The 24,132-nt window shown below is 30.8% G+C and overlaps 1 protein-coding gene across 3 annotated transcripts in view; it reads right to left on the bottom strand.

Annotated features, from left to right (window-relative positions):
* The window catches only part of Gls (glutaminase), a 78,874-nt gene that overhangs the window by 34,786 nt on the left and 19,956 nt on the right, over window positions 1–24,132 (bottom strand). For all 3 annotated transcript variants that reach the window (XM_047543637.1, XM_047543638.1, XM_047543639.1), the window contains exons 5-12: window positions 23,407–23,486; window positions 21,482–21,645; window positions 15,111–15,169; window positions 7,374–7,406; window positions 7,227–7,285; window positions 5,825–5,891; window positions 4,813–4,863; window positions 720–896 (exon numbers count right to left, since the gene is read on the bottom strand). In XM_047543637.1, the coding sequence (XP_047399593.1) occupies window positions 720–896; window positions 4,813–4,863; window positions 5,825–5,891; window positions 7,227–7,285; window positions 7,374–7,406; window positions 15,111–15,169; window positions 21,482–21,645; window positions 23,407–23,486 (690 nt within the window). The remainder of the gene's footprint in view (window positions 1–719; window positions 897–4,812; window positions 4,864–5,824; window positions 5,892–7,226; window positions 7,286–7,373; window positions 7,407–15,110; window positions 15,170–21,481; window positions 21,646–23,406; window positions 23,487–24,132) is intronic.

Here is a 24,132-nt window from a genome sequence, read left to right as displayed (position 1 = left end):
GTACTCTTGTGTCTTACTAAGAGTCTTTATTATTTGGATTTACATACTGAAATGTGACAAGGATGGGGAAAAGTAGGTATGCACACAGATGAAACAAGATTAGTCATGTATTTATAATTATTGAAGATGAATGATAGGTAGCATTAAATCCACTTCTCTATTTTAGTATACTTGAAATTTTCCAAAATAAAAAATTTTAGAACTACAATATGACATAATATGAACAAGATGAAATAAGAAAGGTCCATATGTTTCATAGAGGCAAATGCACAATAGAACTTAAAGGTGTACATTTTTTAAGCTTCAACTTTACCTACTTTACAACTTTTCATACTTTGTCCTTTAAAACATTTATGGATGTAACAAAAGATGTTACACATCACATCTATGCACTCCTTCTGAACTTATGGAATGCTTGAAGTATGCAGTCACTATAATGCTAAACAATGACAAATAAAAATGTAGAAAGTCTGTACTAACCTTGTATGTGGAAATGCTTTACAAGCAGAAGCAATGAGGTTTTTTAAACTTCCAAGTTCTTAAGGACATCTGGTAGACTATTTAACTATTTCTTACCAATTTGTAACAAATTAACCTTGAAAATAAGCCTTTCTTTCAAAAATTAATATATAGCTTTAGAAGCAAAGTTCAAACTACATTTGAAAAAAACCAGTGCAGACTAGATTCTTGCTGGAAAAAATTAATAAGCAACTACTTACATGGAAAGCAAACTGCCCTGAGAAATCATACATGCCACAGGAATGCATCAAACTTAGCGTATTTCGAACTGCTTCAGGACTCAGTACTCTTTCACCAGTAATTGGGCAGAAACCACCATTAGCCAGCGTTGCAGCCATCACACTGGCTGATTCACAAGTCACTTCTATGGAGCACAGCTTAAAAAAAAAAAAAAAGAATTCTGAAAATTTAGGCTATTACTATTTCTAGTATTATAGTTGACTTCTAAGATCATCTGTTTTATCTGGTATTTCATACATATCTGAAATATTTCTCTCAAAGAGATAAATTTAATGTAACCTGAAGATATTCCAAAGATTTTAACTGACTAAAGTTCTAGCCCCTTTAAGATATATCCTGATTTGCCCAAAGTTATTCAGAGTTTTATTGGCAGAACAAGGTTAGAGTCTGTTCCTAAGCACTAAGATTTATTATTGTCTTATGTAAGATTCAAATCTATTTAATATTAATTATGTAATGGATTATATAAGCGTAATTATTTTTAACACAACAGGAAAAAATAAGCTAAGTTAACCTTTTTAAGATAAAGCAACATAAAACAACATTATGACAACTAGCCTCAAGATAAGAAATTACCACTTTGGGGGAAAAAAATACAAAACTGCCTGACATTTCATCTACCTAAGAAAGCTCAACATCCCCATTTATACAGCAACATGCAAGGATAAAAGGGAAGAATATCTAAGAGAGCTCTAGCTTGAATGCTCTCTGAGCCTAAACTATAATGTTATCTTTAGGTCACTTATATTTATTTGATATTTACTATGGGAGATAGATATATCATGATGAATGAAAAAAGAGGACAGTCACACAAAATTTCTGCATTTAAATATAATCTAATAGAAATAGTTTATCATACTAAACCCAAATTTACCAATGAAACTAAAATAATAAATTCCTCAATGTTTAATTTTTAAATGACAACCACCAAAATTTTAGGAGAAAGTGGAAAGGAAAAGAAAGAAGAAAAGATTGGATTCTCAAATTCTAAAACTTTCTTCAGTCATATTGCAAAATCTATAAGAAGTATAAAGAAGCTTGGAAACAGCGAGAGAGAAAATTAATTACAGTGAATCAGAACACAGTTTGTACAGCTCTTAGGAACCACTTTTTGATCAACTTTGACTTTTTCCCTTTTATATTAACACAATTTCTCTATTTCTCCAGAACTACAAAATCTACTTACAATATTGCCCTAGATTCCAAAAGTTACAGGTTGATTTAATCCCAGAAGGCTTTCTATATGAAATAAGATTAAGTTCCAATGATCACTTCTTAATTTATACTTAGTATTAATTGGAATTTTGTTTGCTGTAAAGTGACTTTTCCCTAATTTGACAAATGCCAATTTAAGAATAGTCGAATAATTTGATGGATGTTCACAAATTAGATGTAGCCCTTTCCCAAAACAGTTAGTTATTCCTCTGATTATCTCTTGATTTTTGCCCTAAGTATAGAAATTTCACAGTAGATTAGTAGCACCTAAGCTATAATATCCAAAATCAAATATATATTCTAAAGGAAAAGAAACTTTAACTAATATAAAAAAATTTATATGGGCTGGAGAAAAAGTAAAGTTCATTGGATAAGAATAAAAATGATACTATATTTCACATAAGACTTTATTAAGTTTCAAAGGCATTTCTCCCATATCAACCCCATGTTATCTTCAATATAATTAGGATGGGGATATGTCAGAAAATAAAACTAGGGCCCAGTAACTGAAACTGAATTATATGGCTAATAATGTCAGGATAGACCTTGAATTTTATATTGACAGTCTGGATTCTCAATTCAAGGTTTTTCACACTAGGCAGATGATAAACCATAACCTATACTTCCATCAAAATCTAGCATTTAGAGAAATACCAATTAAAATTACACTGATATTTCATCTCACTCTAGTCAGAATGGCAACCAAAAAAAACAACAAAACAAAACAAAACAAAACAAAAACATGTAACAATGTAACAATAAATACTGGTGAGGCTGTGGGGAAAAGGGTACACTCATACGTTGCTGGAGACTGCAAATTGGTGCAATCACTCTGGAAAGCAGTATGGAGATTCCTCAGAAAAGAAATGGAGCCAGATTGTGGAACCAACCTAGATGTCCTTCAATTGGTGAATGGATAAAGAAAATGTGGTATATATATACAATGGAATATTACTCAGCCATAAAGAATGATAAAATTATGGCATTTGCAGGCAAATGGATGAAGCTGGAGAATATCATGCTAAGTGAGATAAGCCAATCTCAAAAAACTAAAGGAAGAATGATATCGCTAATAAGTGGATGATGACACATAATGGGGGGTGGGAAGGGTTAGTGTTGGGGTCGGAGTTGGGTTTAGGGAGGCGGGCAGGAATGGAGGAAGGAAGGACTGTATAGATGGAGGGGAAGGGTGGGAGGGGAGGGGGGGAAGGGAAAAAATGGCAGAATGAATCAAACAACATTACCCTATGTGGATGTATGATTACACAAATGGTATGCCTTTACGCCATGTGCAGACAGAGAAACAACATGTATCCCATTTGTTTACAATAAAAAAAAAAAAAAGAAAGAAATGGAATGGAAACACCATTTGACCCAGTTATCCCACTTCTCAGTATATACCCAAAGAACTTAAAATCAGCATACTACAGTGACGCAGCCATATCAATGTTTATAGCAGCTCAAGTCATAATAGCTAAGCTATGGAACCAACCTACATGCCCTTAAACAGATGACTAGATAAAGAAAATGTGGTGTATATACATAATGGAATATGATTCAGCCATAAAAATAGAATGTCTCTATGATTTTTGCCAGTAAATGGATCTGGAGAGTATTGTGCTAAGCAACATAAGTCAATCCCAAAAAACCAAAGGTTAAATGTTCTCTCTAATACTCGATGCTAATACACAATAGGTGGGGAGGAGGAAAACAGAAGTTTAGTGGATTAGACAAAGGAGAATGAAGGGAAGGGAGGGAGGGAACAAGAATAGGGGAAGGAATCTGATGTAACTTTCCTATGAAAAGGAAATATGTATGAATACACCAGAGTGAATCTCCACATCATATAAAACCACGAGACTGGGATCTTAATTAGAATAAGATGCACTCCATGTTTGTATGAATATGTCAAAATATACTCTACTGTCATGTATATCTAAAAAGAACAAATTAAAAAATTCTGGTTCATTATCAACCTCCCTAACATATATACTATAAAATCACTAAAAGGTTAAAATTAAAGTACCTTCAAAAGTAAGACAGGCAAAGTATAGTAAACTAGATATCAAAAATAACAGCCAGGGGCTGGGCTGTGGCTCAGTGGCAGAGCGCTTGCCTGGCATGTGAGGCACCGGGTTTGATTTTCAGCACCACATACAAATAAGTGAATAAAATAAAGGTCTATTGACATCTAAAAATATATATATATATATAAAACAGCCTACTATGTAGCTTCATATACTACAAGAAAGGATATACTAAACAGAACTATACCACATCAGATTATGTGCAGGGTCTGCTCCCTGCTGCCTATGTGCATAGTCTGATCCCTGCAGACCTATGAATACTGAGAGCTACTCTAACTTACAAAACACTCATTATGTGACACTGCAGAAGTAAGCTAAACAATTATTATTCTAGCACCAACTAAGCCAGAACACAGTAGTAACAAAGATTACAAAAGACAGGAAGTCAGCTGAAAAAGACATTTTACAATACTAGATACGAGCACTCTGATAAATAGCTTCTCCCAAAAAAACAAAACTTAAGAAAACAGAGATCCATTTATAATTAAGAGAATCCAATTTCTAAAACTGCATATCACTTAAGTTTTTGAAAAAATGTTTCCCTGTTCCATTCTGAGGCATGTATTCTTTAGGAGATATTGACACGAGACCACCAACTTTTGTGAGGGCTTCTCTTTTTATGTAAAGTCAATGAAAAATTAATTTTTTCATGGTTGACAATCAAGATTTCAGAAACATCTGCAAAATGTTATATTTGCAAAACCTGTGACATCTATTTATATATACAGTTTATACAATTACAGTAAATTACCTGGAAATAGAAGTCTAGTATACCAACCATGTCTGTGCCTTCTGGAAAACACTGAAAAATAGAAAGGCAATTAGAAACATAGGCACACAGAATAAAATATATATAAGTTATAAGACTATGTCATGATTGAGTTTAAAATACACAAGTTTCATTTTAATTGAGAACAAAATAGTATGTAACCTATAAAAGGGTATAAACCTGAAATAATGTAGCATTACATAACATCACACAATTTCAAGATACCAATTTAACTGACAATGATAAACTGATGAGTCTTAAATCAAGTTATTAGACTTAAGAATTAAACTTTAAGAAATCAAGGGTAGCCAGGTATGGTGGTGCATGCCTATAATTCTAGCAGTTTGGGAGACTGAGGTAGGAGGATTGAGAATTCAAAGCCAGCCTCAGCAACTTAGTAAGACCCTGACCCTAAATAAAATATGAAAAAGGGCTGAGGATGTTGCTCAGTAGTTAAATGCCTCTGAGTTCAGTTCCAGGTACAAAAAATAATAATAATACTAATCAAGGTAATCAACTAATCAGGCAATGTACTTTAAAATAATGGGCTAACCCTCAAGCAGAATTTGCATTACTGTAACTCATCAAATGTTTGAATATTGCCAAATACAAAAAATAAATTTAATAATAACATTAACAATTTGGTAATATTGACTACAGTGCTTTGCAAAAAATTGGGTTTTTGTTTTGTTATGTTTCTTAAAGTACTGGGTATTGAACCTAGGGGCTCTCTATCACTGAGCTACATTCCCATTTTTTATTTTGAAAAAGGGTCTCACTAAGTTGCTGAGGCTAGCCTCTAACTTGCAATCCTCTTGCTTCAGTCTTCCCTAAAAGCTGGAATTATAGGCATGGGCTAGTATGCCCAGTCACTTCTGCACTTTAACTAGTAATAAGTAGTTATTTAAAGGACATTGTAGAGTTCTTAGCATGTGTGTGGTCAAGTTTTATTGAACGAAAGTACAATTTCAAGTAGAAACAAAAATTTAAAAACCTTCTTTTCTTTCAAGTAGTATCCTATTGCAAAATTTCGATCTCCACTTTCTCTTTCTGACTGAAACCTAGAAGAAAAAAATATTTATTTACTTTCTGTAAAAATGTGTATGTTCTTTAATTTGTACAGGAAAGTACAGTATAAATTACACTAAAGAGTCAAAACTATTGAGTTATCTCATCTCAATTCTGTCAACAGGCTAGTTACGTGGTCTTGGGAAGACCTTTTAGATGCTAATTCTTTCAGTCTTAGTTTTCTCAGCTATAAAAGAACAGAAATTAACTCATATCCTTGCTAATATTCATATTTTGTGAACAAAGAAGCTAATTTAAAAATTCTCAAAAATGCCATCATTACAATATACTGAAAACTTGTAGAATCCTGCTTTTCCCGAAAGTCTAACAGTTAATTCAAACTGAGGAAATCTGTGGAAATTTCAATGAGAGAGGAACAGATAAGATGGATCTTGTGCAGGACTCATTGGACTAACAGTTTCAGGGGGAAGTCTAGGTAGTGACAAATTCCATGCAGCAAGAACAAAGTTATAAAAGACAGAACTTCATTGAGTAAGTGGAATAGGAAGAAGAATGAAGAAACATCAAACTAGAAAAGGAGACTGGACCATATTATTAAGGCCAATGAATGCCAAAAAATGTAATGGCTCCTAACTGCACAAAACACAGCCTGAAGGCTTTCAACAAGTTACTTAGTCAAATCTACAGTTTAGAAAGATCACTCTTGACATTTGTTTGGGAAACGGAAAAACAGAAAAGAAGAATGATATATCAAGCGACTACTGAAATGAGAGGTGCAGAAAGCTGAATTTAAGCAGTGATAACAGGAATAGAAGGACACGAAACATGCACATATTTTTATCTATCTAAAAAGAAATAATAAGAATAAAAACAAAGGATACAAAATATTAATCAGAAAATATAAGTGAAACATAACTTTTTTGTAGGCTGCAAATTTCAAAACAAAAAACTGGAGTAAAAATCAAGTTTGCTAGGCACAGAGAGATAAGAAGAGTGAGACAGGTATTATAGGCAAAGAGAAAATTGAATAAGTGCCAGTAATTTGAGGTAAACTTGGGGTACTTTCTGATTACTATGGCTACCTATAAGAAATTTATTAAAATCGCTTAAAGCATTTTTAAATGTTCCTGTCAAGTAATTTAGAAATCATTCATTTCCTTCTAAGAATTGGATTTTAATTAATTATTTGTTCAATGAAGTAAGTACCAGGATCTAGAGCGTATTAATTCTAAAAACATTATTGTACATAAACATATGTATATAGGAGAAGAAATAAAAGAGTATTAAAAATAAAATTATATAATCTAGATTATTTTGTTAAAGAGGAATGACCAACTATAAAAACCTAAGCTAAAACTCAGACTCACGTTGCATTACTGAATCCAACATATTCGTTACCAGCCATCTTATTCAAAAACTGCATCACCTATAAACCAAAATTAGGAAGTATTAGTAATCAAAAAACAAATATATAAAGAATGTAGTATGAAAATGGAATTCTATATTGCACTTACATAGTCAAATTTTTCAGCATTATTTACTCCTTGCTGCGAAGAAACAAGACAGAAATATGTTAATATACACACCACCAAAGTTAAGTTTCAAGCTAACATAATATAAAATTTCAAATAACTACCATTATAATTAAAACACTGCATTAGTACTTTTAAAACTAGGAAATATTTCTAAAGTAATTTAATATTTAAACATTTTTACATGTTCTTTAACACCCATATGTTGAGAAAAAAAATCAAAATTACAAAGGGAATGCTTTATTTTAAGTATATCTTTACTCAACCCAAATTTACAGAATTTTATACATGTTATCCTGAAATTCCCTTATCTTTCATGACACTACATAATCTGATAAAATGTTATTTAATTTCATATTTTAAAAAACTTAAAATAAAGTTTCACCCTTAAAAAGAATTAAGTATATATATAATCTATTTACATTTTTTAAAAACCTTTAAACTACTATTAATTGAGTTAGAAAAAAATGAGTTATGTTGCAAAACTGACTAATCTTTTGCAATTCTACAATATGCAAACATTCTGGATATATTTTAGTAGTGTGGAAAAAGCTCTACCCTTAATATCTTTCATTTTTATAATAAAACTTAAAAATTGTATTTCATAGTCTCTAAAAATTAGCCACAATTGTATTTAGCATTATGCCAATTGAAGAGTGTGGAAGATGTATTGTTTCATCACTTCTATTTCTGACATGTTATCTACTGCAAATGTCATTAGGAAAAACCTATGTAACGTAGATCAGTTCAAGTAGCCAAATGGTTTCATTTTACCTCGGCGAAGTTTACAAAGCAGTAAGTTGTAGATCTGAAATCAAACGTATTAATTGGTGATATGCACCCAAGAGAAACAATACATCTCTAATTTCTAAAACAGGCTTAAAATAAAATAATTTGACAACTAGTTTTTAAAACATTTTATAAAAAATTTACCCTCAAAAAATTCAAAATATATATTTTCAAATGTTATTATGGGGGGAAAACCTGTTCCAGAGTATTGTTTAATTAAATAAAGCCAGATTCATTCTCCACTTACGAGAAGATGAGGGTATGGTTGATAATAAGTAAAACCCTACAAATCAACTTACATAAGAAAGAAGTACAATCACACATATACAATCAGTAACTGGAAAGAACACCACAATATTGCATCAAAATTAGCATTAACAAAATTTAAGATAAGGATAATTTAGCAACAGTCAGATTATAATCCCTATCTACATATTTTCTGTAAAGCATCCTTTGATATATTTTAAGTTTTCTTTTCTTATAATATAGCAGAAATTAAATGTAGAAATGTAACTCCAAAGCTGTTCAATGAAAAATAATTAAAAGAAGAAATTACCAACTTCATTGAACTGTTGCAGTTGTCAAAATATTCCATAGTCCTAATGCTGTAAAATATGTAACAACATTTAAGCCACAAAAACCTTTTTAACCTTAGAAAATGCACAAAAAAGAAAAAGAAAAAAAGGAAAAAAAAAAAAAAAACAACTCTTTTGGAAAAGGATGTCAGCATTTGCACTGGGATGTCACATGGATAATTACTGGTTATACAATTAATCAATATAAAATAAACAAGTTATATTGAACTTTCATTCTCTGACCTAAACTTTTACACTGTGAAAGTAATACAAGTTTTCCTTATTGAGCTCTCATGTTTAATAGAAAACCATTTCAATTCTAGACAGTGGTCACATATCATATACTTGGTCAAGTTTGTGGCTTGCTCAGTTAAAGTACACTTAAGGTTTGCTTTTATGTTGGTTTTAAGAAACAATGAATATTAACCAATATCTATCAGTACACAATATTTTAAGTAAACTACTCGAAATGCCCTACATAGAGTATGCAGACAGGGCAAAACAGAATAACAAATGATTATGTGGACTAAAGAAATGTTTCTCCCCAAAACCTCCCCACTTAAGTGCAAAGGCATTTGATTAACACTTACCCTTATTATCTACCCTGGAAATTACATTTAACTAAAGTCAATAAAATATATTTGTCTCTGTATCTCTTAGAAAGATTTCATGTACCTACCCCTGTGATATATGGTATCTAATAATCATAAGCTAGGAATAGGTACATGGTGGCTGGTTATACTATTCTGTTTATTTTGTATGTTTAAATACTTTTAGTTAAAAGTTAAAGGGAAAATGTTGGAATTGCTAATAATCTCCTATACTATTTTGCAAGACTGTTCGAGTATTTTCTTTCCTTTTTCAAACAGTAGTTGATTTTTAATTTATATACAATATTTTCTGTTGATAGAGTAAGATGAGAACTAATTCCCTTCCTATTTTTAATTTTTACAGATGTATGAGTTGAGAAACCAAGCTTAAAATAGATGAGCAGACTAAAACAGAAAAAGGTTCATAGCAATGTCACCCAGTTCTTTATATACCTGTATCTCATCAGGTCAAAAGTCATCTACCTCATCACAACAGAAGTCACACAATAACCTATCCTCAAAAATTACACTACTCCTATTAATCGACAATTCACTTAAATCCTCTTTCAGTTTGATTAAAACCAAAGAACTGAAAACAACCAGAAATACAGTACTATGATTCAAATACTCAATACCACTGACTTCAGTATTTCAAAATGTTCCCTCTTGTTGGTACCCAAGAGGTTTAAATGACCCGAAGTAGTGCACCATATTAAAATTTAGGACACCTGAGTATGACTGTTTTTGAAAACAGGAGGACACCTAGACCACAGGCAGATTGATTTTAAGAAAGGAACATATGGAAACATTAGAAAACTGATTATCTTAACTATCAATGTCCTTTATTACTTCATGTATCCAGGGATATATTTATGCCAGTTTGAAGATCACAACACAAGCATTATTAGACACTGTGTTAATTTAATTTTGAAAAAGATACAATAATCTATAGTAAATAAGGTAGGAACATTTAAATTGGGCAAAATATATTTACTGACCAGGCATGGTGACACATGCCTGTAATCCCAGCAACTTGGGAGACTGAGGCAGGAGGATAGAGTTCAAAGCCAGTCTCAGCAAAAGTGAAGCACTAAGCAACTCAGTGAGACATTGTCTCTAAATGAAATACAAAATAGGGCTGGGCATATGGCTCAGTGGCCAAGTGCCCCTGAGTTCAAACCCCAGTACCAAAAAAAAAAAAAAAAAAATTTACTATAATTTTTTTCTAAGATTTCTAATACATTTACCACATGAATTTAAAAAGCAAACCATGTGATTTGTGTAAAAAGGGTAATCAGACCCTTATATCAGAAAATTATAGTTATTTTTCTATAAAAGCATGCCTATCAAGTTACAGAATTTACATTCATTGAAGAAAACTATAGTGAAATTTAATAGAGGCAATGAATTTTAACAAAATCTATTAGAAGAAATAATAAAAAGCTATATGGAGAGGGTTTTTTACAATGTATTCAACAATAAAGTCACATCACTATTAACAAAGACATCTGACAAAACTTTAATACAAAAAATGGCTCAACTAAAGTGAACACACTAACCAGAGTCACTTTATAAAGCACTAGATTACATTCATAAAGTATGGTAGTGCAAATCAATTAAAAATTACAAATCATAGAGGAAAAAGGCAAAAAGAGATAACTGAAAATGATTTTATAAAATATTCTTGGTTTACTCTTGCCATAGAGAATGCTTTAAAGTTGAACAGTACTAGGTGAATTAAAGAGATGTTACACAGAGAAACATCATGTATCCCATTTGTTTACAATAAAAAAAAAAAAAAAGAGATGTTACAGGTAAAAAAATAATTTTGTTCTATATCTAGTGTTTTTATATAGGTTAGCCCTAAAAATAAAAAGGAATAGTAGATTCAGTTGGTAAAATATTCTTGTATTTAAAAAAAACTCAAGGTGTCACGGACATAAACATGAAATAAAAATATATATATAATCTTGTCTTCCGAATGTTACCAAGTTCAAGGCATCATCTATTACTCTCCAGAGTCACAAACCACCTTAAAAATGTGGCTAACACACAAATCTAATCTGAGTTATTGCTAATATGATCAAAGGGAGGATTACAAATACATTAGGTAAACTTGTCTTGATTTTTCATAGAGAAATTGTTTAAAGAAATGAGAAGATAACTCAATTTTTTTAAATTCAAAAACAATTCTGATTTTAAAAAAAATTAAGTTCTTCAAATGATAAAAACTGGAAATCACCACTAAAATAGTCATAAACATAGAAGACCATGTATCTTACTCTCTAAAATTTAAAAAAACCAAGAGTAACAATTATTTTGCAGTATGTTGCCCTTACCTTCCCACCCTAACCCTTAAGTTATCAGACTAACTTTTAAATTAAAGTAGATGAAACTTTTACCAGTGAAAAGACAAAAATTACAATAAGGATACTATTTTGCCTAGACATTATCTATGTTCCTTTCATTTATTTTATTTTCTTTAAATCAAGCAATCATACATTATCAACATCATCAAATAAAACAGACTACAACAAAAAGTATTCCTTTAATGTTAGTAGCTACCATAGAGAAAAAGTGAGGAAGTATAGTAACCCTTATGTTTTTTAAAAATTATGTGCATTTTAAGTATAAAATGACATTTGTTTTTAAAAAGGTATTTACCTATACAGCTTTGTTTAAAATTTTAAATATTGGAGTTTTCCTATAAGCTTAGTAGTTAAGAATTTATGCAACAGGTTCCTTCTGTCCAAATCCTCCTTTTTTCCACAATCTGCTAATCCTTTTGAACATTTGTTCTGCCTCTTCCCCCATTTCCTGAGGATCACCACCAATCCTACAAGGAAAAAATATCAATACTACAAAATTATGAAATAAAGAGTCTTACTAAAGACTCTACTTAAGTTTTTCTTTCTTTCTTTCTATTTTTTTTTTTTGTGAGGTGAGTAACATTAGGAGAAATGTTTTAATGACACAATAATAAAGCCCTAAATTTTGAATTAAAAAAAAAATCACAAAGATCCTAAAGTCAACTAAGAGTTAAAACCAGAACTTGCTAAATTTAGTAGATATGATAAAATATCCTTACTTTGCAAGGTCCTAAAATACAAGGTCCTTGGGAAGGGTCCCATTATCTTACAGAGTAGGAACTGACTTATGTCCTATAACTACATATACTCCCTAAAAAATAGATGCAGTTTTTAAATTCAGCAACCAGTATCTTCTGTACAAGTAACAAATTAAGAAAATCATATTCCTGCTTTTTCTGGATACTATAACTATACTAGTTCAAGTCAAATACATCATCAAGTGAAATGGCAAACACCTATGTTAAATATGGCACAGTAAATTCCAATAAAGAATATTGATTTAGTTGAAAGCCCATTCTACTGCTGGTACAACCTGTCCACTCTCAGTTTCCTAAGGTATACAAAGAGGACTAAGCTTGACAATTTCTAATAAGGGGCTTTTGGCTATGGTTTGACTATCTGAATTTCCTACCATTACAAATTGGTAAATATAATATGATCATTCAGATTAGCAGAGATTGTATACAGGTATTTATATAAAATTTAAAATTCATTCTTTAAAAGGTCCCTGTCAGGGACCTCTAAAAGGATAGTTGGTTTTATACAGGATTGTATCAGGCTTCCCACTCCAAGACTGGAACACATTCTAAAACAAAACAAAAACTCAAAGAAAGTGACCCATATCTCAAAGTCTCATTTCTGATTTTGTCAATGAATTTTAATTTTTATAAATTTAAAATCACTGATCAAATTTGAAATTCAAGATGACTCAGTTAAACCTTTGCACTGTTGGACACTTAACCACGCTTATGTTGGGGGTGGTGTGTATTTAACTGTTTCTGATTGCTCCAATGTTTCTAATGGTACGAATGTGGTTCAATGTTTAGCTTACGGCTTATTACTGAACATGGACAGTGGAACTAATGAAGTGATGGTATGATATGACCAAACATGCAATTACCACATGCAGCATTTCAGTTCAGTGGATCAGACCCATGAATCATTAAACAAAAAGATTTTTTACTGCATGCAGTTAAGGAAGTATTCTAGTAATCATTCACATACGCCCTTTCTTGAAAATACTATTGGTGTGCTATGTTATTCTTTCTCCAGTGTTAAGAGGAGAAGCTGGGTCTTCCAATAGTCTGTGAACCCCCTAAAATCTATGAAAAATTATGGTATGTGGACAGTTTTCTGCAAAAGACCCAAAAGTGGTTCAGAACCATTCTAATGTTTTTAAAATCAAGCATTAACACACATATTATATTATAATAAGTTTTCTTACTTTCAATATGTTACTTTTTCAAATATAAATTATTAATGAGACTTGCTCATCATAACATTTATTGAATTTAATTATAAGGGCCCATTTATTTGTGCATACTCCATAATACGATGTAAGCTACCTAAAGGCATAATTGAACCTTGCACATAATTGCATTGCCATTTTCTATAACAGTTTCTTTTACTTCAGAATGACAACTTTCTCTTACGTAAAACAGCCATCAACACCTCAATGTAATAATGAGGAAAATGAAAAATTTCCACAGCCTATTAAAATTAGTGACATTTAAAAATATTTGACTATAATATCTACTTGATTAGAATTTTAAGAATGGGCCAATGCTAATAAAGCATTTGCCCCATAACGACAACTAAACACATATATTCTTAGGATAGTAGTCTTCTATTTTAAAAGCTTTTCCTCATAAAGACATAAAACTCATGAGAGTTAGGGTTTCTTGTACACAAATTAGATCAATTTTGTGAACTGGGCCAAGGGTATCATTTATTCTTGAACATTGCTTGTTCAACCAACATACCCCCATCAATAATAAAGTATTTCCAAAGTCATTAAGTCTTTATTCTAACTTGAAATAAATAGGCATAGATTTACTAAAGAAAGTATATATATGTTCCAGATACATATGAAATTTACTTCAATATAAAAAAAATTATAACTAGAATTAAAAACAAAATCTAAAATTGTGTGATAGAAAAGTCTATCATACAATTGAACCATTTTCAAACACTTCAAACATTTCAAAACATTAGAGTTTCCAATTATTAAGGCAAACCAAATGTTAAAACAAAAACAAAAACAAAAACCAACAAAAAATGTAAATGTCAAGGCATAAGAAAAATAACATAACTTAATAATTGGAATAAGCCTTACTTATTAATTATGGCATGATGTAAGTAAAGCAAATGAAACAACTTCAAATAAAAATTGATTCCAGCTCATGAAAGTATGAAAAACTTAAGAATATTTAATAGTAAATGTACTTTGTCTTAAACACAAACTACTAGAACGTTTGTTCTTACTTACATATGCTAATAACAAACATTAGACCGTAAAACGATTTTAATTCTGCTAACATCTATTCATTCTAGAAGAGCCAAAAGGAAGATAAATTTAAAAATATGAAAAATTTAAGAATGAAAACCTCTGTGCTTATTGTTCAGCAGACTTCTTAAATCTTTGCCAAATCTTCAAGTCAAGAAGTAATTAATTCTTGGGATTTACAATGAGTCATCTGTTTTTAATTTTGGCTTTAAAATTACAACATCATTTATTTTGGAATAAATAAAAATCCTAACCCTGTACCATAATATTAATTCTTTAACACCAAGAGAAAATGTTTCATAGCTCTAACTAAACAATCCACGATTCAACTTTATGCCTTAGTTATTACAAAAAGTTTACTAGGTTAAAAGGAAACATCAACATCTTACCTTTATTAATGAAGTCACAACAATTGCTCCAGCATTTACCATAGGATTGTGTGGTTTATCTATAAAATATAAAAGCAATAGTGGTATTTCAAATAGTACCATTTTCTTTGATGTACTTCTCATAAACATTCCTTTTTTTTTTTAAATATAAGTCTCTATTATAGTAACTGTTCTTTGGAGGAAGTTCGTATTTTGAAATCAGCTACATTATCAAATCAGTATTTTATTTTTAGGACTATGTTCTAACAGTCATATAGTCAAGCAAGAATTCATATACAGAGTCAGAAAGTAATAACATAAAAATATATCCAAATTTCCTAACTCTCCCATTCACTAGCTATGTGACTCTCAGTCACTAGGCAAATAAAGGAATTCCATCCCCTGTGTAAACAACTTAATAAAAGGAACTTATGCCTCAGAGAGTTATAATGATAGAATTGAAGCACATGAAATAAGAAGAAAGTGATACCTACCAAAGCACTCCAATAATATATTAAAACTAACCTTGAAAAACACATGTGGTATGATCCCAATTTTGCTTTTTAAAAAAAGTATTTTATTTTTGTGCTTATGTGCAAACACACACATACACAGAATGAAAGAAACACTAGCAAGTGATACAGGTAAGATAGCAAGATTACAGTGTATGTAAATTATATTGCTTCCTGTATTTCCTGACAATAAGGATGTTTCCTGCATAGTTTTTAAAAGTTACTTAGAATTTTAAGTTCAGGGCTAGGGATATAGCTCAGTAGGTAGAATGAGCTTGCCTTGCATGCACAAGACCCTGGGTTCAATCCCCAGCACCACAAAAAAAAAAAAAATTAAGTTCTAATTTTAACGATAAAGAGAATTTTCAACTCTCAACGGGTTACATTCTCATTGATTATATAGCAAAAATGTCAAACACAAAACTCAAGGGCAGTGAAAACATCTATTTGTAAGCATTTTTCCTAATTTAGTTGTTTTCTGGTGGTGATTGATTTCTTCAGGAATAAGTTCTTATCTAACTTGACAAAGCTAGCACAGTATATTAAGTTATCACTGTATTACTAGTTCCCTTGAAGTTTAAGCAAGCTCCATTCTATGAGAGAAGCCTGTAGTTAAACGACCTTGAGCTCTGGAAAACAGTCTGGCAGTTTCTCAAAATGTTAAACAGAGTAAACACATAACTCAGCAATTCTACTCCTAGGTATATATCACCAAAAGAAATAAAAACATATATTCACACAAAAATTTATATGCAAATGTTCATAGCAGCATTTCTAATAAAAGTAAAAAAACAAAAACAACTCAGATGCTCCATCAACTGAAAAGTGGATAAACAAACTATGACATTATTTATACAATGGAATATTAGAAAAAAGGAATAAAGTTGTATCACAGACAAATCTTAAAAACATTTAAGAAAAAAAAGCCAGTCATAAAAGAGCAAATAGTATATGATTCCATTTATATGAAATTTCCCAAACAGATAAATTTATAGAAAAAGCAAGATCACTAGTTTCCTGGTGTAGAGGAGAATGAGGAATAATGGCTACAGGGTATGGGATTTCTCTGGGGAGTGATGAAAGGGCTCTACAATGGACAGTTGTAATGGTTGCACAACTCTGTGAATACAGTAAAAACCAATGAACTGAATACTTTAAATGGATGAGTTGTGTTGTATATGAATTACATCTCATTAAAGCTGTTAAAAATTTCTTAATTAAAAAAATTCCAGAGACCATAACAATGGGTAAATTATAGTCTGGCAGTTTCTTTCATTGTGATTTAGTAGTTATGCTTTTTAAATTGTGCATTTTGGATCTAGCCATCCCACTATTGGGTATATATATCCAATACATATCTAATCCTAATATCGAAGAGAGATCTGCCATATCATGTTCACTGAACATTATTTACAACAGCTGAGATATGAAATCAATCTAAATGTCTGTGAATGGGTGAAGGAATAAAGAAAATGAGATATGTATACACAATGGAACACTATTCAACCTTAAAAAAATAATCATTTACAATAATATGGTTAAATCTGGTAGATATTATGTGAAATAAACTAGGTAAAGAAAAACAAATCCCACATGATCTTATTTGCATATGGAATCTAAAAATGTTAAACTTGTACAAGCAGAAATTAGAATGATAGTTGTGTTGGTGAGATGCTAGTCAGAGAATGCAAAATTTAAATTAAACAAGAGGAATAAGTTCAAGAGAACTGCTGGATAATAGGATGATTATAGTTAATAACAATATTGCAAAATTGCGAAGAAAGCAGATTTTAAGTATTCAAATAAATGATAAGTAGACAAGGTAATACATATATTAATTAGTTTGGCTTGGCCATTCCATAAGGCATGTATGTCAAAACATCATGTTATCAATTAAAAAATTAAAATAACAAAAAAATTCTGCATTTTGAGTTACTCAGGAAAAGACTTGTTCAAAAAGTTAAAATCAAATCTTGGTGCTATTTTTTGATACAATAAATATTTCACCTATCCCAAATTATGCTGACCAAGGGATGTTTGCTTTCCTTAAGCCCACACAAAATGACAGCACTTGCTATCCCAGAAGAATACCACATGGCAAGAGGCAAAGAAACAAACACAATTTTTTTCCAAATATTATCTACCTGAAAGAAAAAAACACAAAAGCAAAGAGAAAGCAGGATATAGAAATCAGACTATGTTAAATTACTTTCTTCTTGCACTTATAGAGAGTTCATAAATTTGTTGACCTAGGAGGCAGCTGTGTGTGCACATCCACAAAAATATAGGCACTTAATATTTTTAAATAATAAATATTCTGAAAATGCTACGTTAACTATTTTCAGGATTTTCCAAAGAATATGATATCATTTCATGGCATGACAGTCCAATGTTCAGATGTTAATCAACTGTTTACTCTTCCTCTGGCTCAAAGCCAGCTATCTGAACATCTGGAATCACCCAGAGATAATGTAACACCAGCCTAAATGCAATATAAAACCTCAGTATAAGACTTTTGGCCATGCAATTTATTTGTTTTCTGATTTGCTATGAGTAGGAGGACAGAATTAAAGGGCTCAATTTAGAATTCTTAGTTAAAAAAATACAATGCACCACAGACATAATACATAAGCTAATTTAATAAAGGCTGCCAGATTAAGTAATAGCATCTATTAGAGGGTGGAATATGACAAAATGAATATGGGTAACATCTAAAATTTATTAATGTTTTTAACTGGAATGCAAAAAACTGAACAATTTTAACAAGTATTTATTTTTCCCAACACAATAAAATATACTGTTTTTTTCATTTGGAAGAAGCTTTTCAAACTGTTCGGCATATGAACCTTACAAAGATTTAGCTCACAACTGAGGCTAACACTAAGTTTGCTAATGTTTATACTAAAGGACTACAAAAGACAACAAAAGCTGTTCAGTTTAATTTGAATATTACTATTTCAGGTATTATTCTGGAATTTTAAATGCCATATAAAAATTTAAAAACTTAATTGTCCCACATTAATGTGTTTGCAATATATTCTATATATGGTTTAATTCTGCAGTGCCCATCCCAATCACCCAAACTTCACCGTTTGTTGCCTAGCATGCCCTGGATTTAAACCTCAACACCACAAAAAAAAAAAAAAAAAAAAAAAAAAAGTCAATCCTGTTTTCCTTATATAATAACTCCTTTCTCAAATCCTCTATACATATAACCAATACATACATTTTGACATGTATCAATTACATACTTACAAGATAATATAATTAATTGCAGGCAATTCTTAAGTTGTCTTCTCCCACTATGTACCACAGAATTCTTGTATCTTGCAATATTAGCTAGATAAGTTATTCTAAGAACTAAGACCCCTGTACCCTCCAGAGCTGTAAATATAGACAGAAAGGTTATCTATATTTTTGCTGATTAACCTAATCACTATAAGTTTTTTTCCCAAAACAAAAAAATTTCCCTAGGAGATGGTGGTTTCTAAAATTCACACCTACATAAAATAACTTGTTTCCTCACTTATAATAATAGAAATTATCAGCCAACTCCCACCATATGACCAAAACTCTTTATACTGTAAACATTTAAAAATCACTGTTATTAAAATAAGTACCATAATTTCTTTATGTGTTCATTATATTCAATTTAATCTTAATTCATCAGTATAATCATAAAACAAGGGTAATATTAATAATTTTATTTTATTTATTTATTTTTTTGCGGTGCTGGGGATCGAACCCAGGGCCTTGTGCTTGCAAGGCAAGCACTCTACTGACTGAGCTCTCTCCCCAGCCCAATGATTTTATTTTTAAAATTTTATAATACCAGATTCACAAACACAAATGAATTCATATAGTATGTAGTTTCACCATAAATCTACCATTGAAATTTTAAATGTAAATAAAATATTCAAATTGAGTTTTCCTTGGGATGATCTAAACCAAAACTCAAGAGTACAGACTCAATACAGAAATCAGGAAGGACTACTGGTTTAGTGAGGTCTTCATTTTACTATTATTTTCAAGACTCCTGGTATTAGCTCAAGCTTAGAAAAAATCTAAGAATACCAAGGTGAAGCCTCATTAAACTTTATATCGCAGTTTTTACTGTAAACAAGTGCTAAAATCCCAAGTTTTTTTCATGATTATTTTCTTATATAGAGTGACAATAAATCATGATTTCTAAAACCATACATGTACATGACAAAAAAACTTACTTTAAAATACTAAGTACAGTATTATTTTTTGTTCCTGAAATACTTAAAACATTCAAATTCCCAAATTTGTTTTCTGTTCTTTAAATACCTCTCTCAAAATTAATCAATTCACCAGAATCACCTAGACTATTCTCCTTTGTCTTTCATATGAAAGTATAATTTTTTATAAAATGTTTCATCTTATTAGACTAAAAGCATTAATTCCTTCAATATTAAATCTGGATGTCAATGAGTTTAATAAATAAAGTTATTCTTTATGCCACCTCACTGAAGATAATAATTTATGCAAATCTGTATAAAGTTGGGATAAAATGTTTGGGGTAAAATTAGTAAGAGAGCATAACAGCTCTAAGAAAATTGGAAGAGAAACAAGAAAATATAAGTCTTAACTTCATTTTAGGAAATAATAAAATAAAAATGAGCCCAGCACAGTAGTGCATATTTGTAATCCCACTGACTTAGGAGGTTGAGGCAGGAGGATTGCAAGTTCCAGACCAGCCTCAACAACTTAATGAGGCTCTAAGCAACTTAGAGAGACCCTGTCTCAAAATAAAAAACAAAAGAGGAAGATACATTTCATTTTTTATCCAGCATGAAGAAAAAAAATACAAAAATGTATTTCTCACAATAGTTATTGCAATCTTCAGTCTTACTTTCTTCAATTTTATATCTTATCAGTCAGGAACCTCACATAGGCTTGAAAGATTAAAAACCAGAAACCAACTCAGGAATAAAGTTTAACATAGCTTGCATCAGTTAGATGTTGCTTAGATTTAAAATTTCTATCAGATTAAAGTACTAACTACCCTGTCCTCCTTGTCTTTACAATTCCAGCAAAATAATAAGACTTGTTACTCTACTATTTAATCAAAGATGTATCTTTCAAATATTATAAGTTATAAAGGAGAAAGACCAAACACGCACACAAAATAACAAATCCAGTCACCATCTCAGTGGTTTCCATTTAAACTTCTTACAATAGAAGTTTTTAAATATGTAGTATATAATCAAAAGTAAATAGTATATGAACACTATGTACCCTCAAATTTATATTGTCAGTTCAATACAGATCTTTTCCCTGAATGACTGATAAACACCAATGTGGTATACAAATTTGTTATGTGGGATAAAGTCATGTCATCTCATTTCCTTATGTGCTTTCATCACACCCAACATTTAATTCAACCACATAGTTAAGTCTTTGCACATTTTACAGGTATAAAATGAGGACAAAAGCCTACAACAGTGAAAGAAAAACCAACTAAAAAACCTACGTGCTTGTTTCATCTTTGCCAAATAGAAATATTTAGCAGCAATAATTACCAACATAGTACTAATCATACCTAGTACTCCCACCTGCCTCCACTGAATGGTTTTTAAGCAAATTCCAGAAATTTTAAAATTTTTCTGTAAGATATACCCTTATAGGTTGTCATAAGTGCAATTCTTACTCCTTACCCCATCTTCTCCCTAGCACACCCTCCAGGAGTAGGAAATGCCTAAAATTTTAAAAAGTAGGTGATTAAATTCTATGAAATTTCACAAGTAGGAAAAAAAGTAAGACCATTTTAAATTTTCTACAAAAGAATTTAATAACTTAGATTTACTTGCAAAAGTGAGATATTTATTTTTCAACCAACTTGCAGGTAATTCTTACCATCTTCATTTAAAAACAGTTTGTTGAATCTTAATCCACTTGGCTCTTTCCCAACATATCGATGCACATACTCAGTTCCAAGATCGTTAACAGCAATGGCATATTTCAAAGGTTTTACACAGGACTGAAGACAAAAGGGAACTTTGGTATCTCCAATAGAATGCCTATGTAAAGGTAGATTTTAGAAATAATTAACATCAACTGGGGAAAAAAATGTAACTGCATAGAGTTATTCTTTATACATGTTAATTGCAATTTAAAAAGATATTTCTATAATTCAACCACAAAGTTTACTTTGGTACTGAAGAATAAATATGTTTATTTTAAGAGGGATATTGCAAAAAAGGCAAAAGCTTAAAAGCACTCAAGTAGTAAAATAATAGTTCTGAATTAGGAAATTAATAAGAATGTGGATATTTTTCTTAGAAGGTAAGGGGGTACTACCCTCCTATCTGTATTCAATCACAAAGTGAACCTGTACTTTAAGAGTCAAACAGTGCTCAGTGTAGACTGGATACTATTCTCTGACACCTTGTCTATAAATGCCTCATCCTATGAGAATCTCATCTTATGGGAATCTCATCTATTCCCAATTCCAGCCCCATTAAAAGAAACAGCATTGGTTTTACAAACCTTGTAAAGCTGACACTAAGTTACAATACCAGTGAGTGATTTGTACATTTAATGGGCCCAATTTAGCACAAAAGCCTATAACAACAGGGAAAAATGGATTAGAACTTAAGAGACTTAGGTGCCTTTGCCAATATCATGTCAACCATGGGTCTCAGATTCCTCTCTTCAAAGTGAATAGGCTAAACCATACACTTTTTATTGCAAATACTTCAAGATAACTACTAAAAAATAAAAATACTTAGAATGAATGAACCAAAGATATCAAAATTTCATAAGTAGAGGGGAAAAGTTTTAAAATGGAACATCATCTTGAAAAATAAAATCTAAAATTATAGGATTACATGACTTGTAGCCTCAACAAAATTTAGGGTAAAACAATATCTCTGATATAAACTCATCAAGCTCTATACACACTTATAAGCGGTATACCTTTTATGTCAGTTATATTTTAATAAAAAAGAACAAATTTAAAAACAAAAGATTACATTTCCAGGTCTTTAAATGAGTGGGAAAACATTGATTTTTCTTTTACAGTGTAATTTTTCTTATAAAATCAAGTTACAACTTGATAATAAATATTTATGCCTGACTTTCGGCACAATAAAAAGAGCCATTCTTAAAAAAATATTTTAGAACTTCATCATTTTTTCCAAGGCCTCTCTTAATTTTTTTAAAAATAAAATCATTCTCTTCAAAAATGCCTTCATCACATCACTACCCTTCTTATAATTCTGCAAGGTCCTCATTTGTCAGCAGCTTTGCCTGCAGTAAGACATTTCCCAAATATGGCTTTCATGGACTTCATGAAATCCTGAATATTTTGCAACTAACTTATCACTTTGCAAATGACAGATGGATAATGCTATGTGTACAGTCTTAACTCTTAGGCCAGTCACATCAGGAACAAAGATAGTGATGGGTGAGTAACCAATAATATGCTAAGGAATAGGGACTACTTTTATTATCTGTCAGTTCATTAGATAACAATGTCAAGTTTTGACAAGACTATATTTCTTAAACAATGTAACTGCAGGTACTTGAATAAAACTCAAATAAGACTACAGCTGTCAATAATAAGGATAAAATATCTCAAAAATTTAACATAAAATTATTGTTTCAGCTACGTTTTTTAAATTATATTACAATCTAAACTTATTTATTTTCTTGAAATTGTCCTGTTACGGCTATCATCTATTATAAAAGATGGTCCTCTCTATATCATGCTCATTGTTACTTAAAAACTAAGGCTTAAAGACTTAAAGCTGGTTTTCATAGATTTGAAATAAACTCACCTCTGTCCATCTACTGTACAAACAGACACACCCCACAAGTCAGGACTGAATTTGGCCAGTTGAGGAATATAATCTGCAACCTATGAAAAATATTGGAAAGAAATTAATTAAAAGTATTAATCTTATGTAGCTATTTTATAACACCCAGAAACTTTGTAATCTATCTTTCATAACAATATTCCTAAAAACTAAGGGCACAACAGACTTAAGAATTATAGTGAAATTAAGTAAGTGTCTTCTCTTAGGCTATTACTCTCTATGTTTTTTTAATGCTTTTTCTTCCTAAAAGCAAGAGAATCTAAAAGAAAAACTTGACTAGGTTTAAGAAACCTAGTGAGTAGGTTTAAGAAACCTTTGACTAGTAAAAGAAACAAAAAATTTCTTTCCTTAAATAAAAGGGTCATAGGTGCTTGTAGAGTTTCATTATCTAAAAAATTAGGAATCAAATAAAAATAAGCAATGGTAATTACATTGAAATTATTATCAAGAAGTTATATTACAAAAAAGGTACCCAAAGCTAAAATGAAAGAAAATGAAATCTTTCAATATGGAGATTAAATAAAATAACCCCTACTATTATTTAGAGGATTTATTTATTTTCATGTATTTATTTATTGGGCAGGGGGCAGTGCTGGGAATCCAACCTGGGCCTTATACATGGAAGGCAAATGCTCTGCTACTGAGCTATACCTGCAGTCTTTAGAGGATTTTTTTATTTTTCCCTTT

This window comes from Sciurus carolinensis, chromosome 3 (genome assembly GCF_902686445.1).
Source record: "Sciurus carolinensis chromosome 3, mSciCar1.2, whole genome shotgun sequence".
NCBI lineage: Eukaryota > Metazoa > Chordata > Mammalia > Rodentia > Sciuridae > Sciurus > Sciurus carolinensis.
The sequence above is the reverse complement of the archived record's forward strand: the minus strand, read 5'-3'. Positions and strand labels throughout refer to the sequence as shown.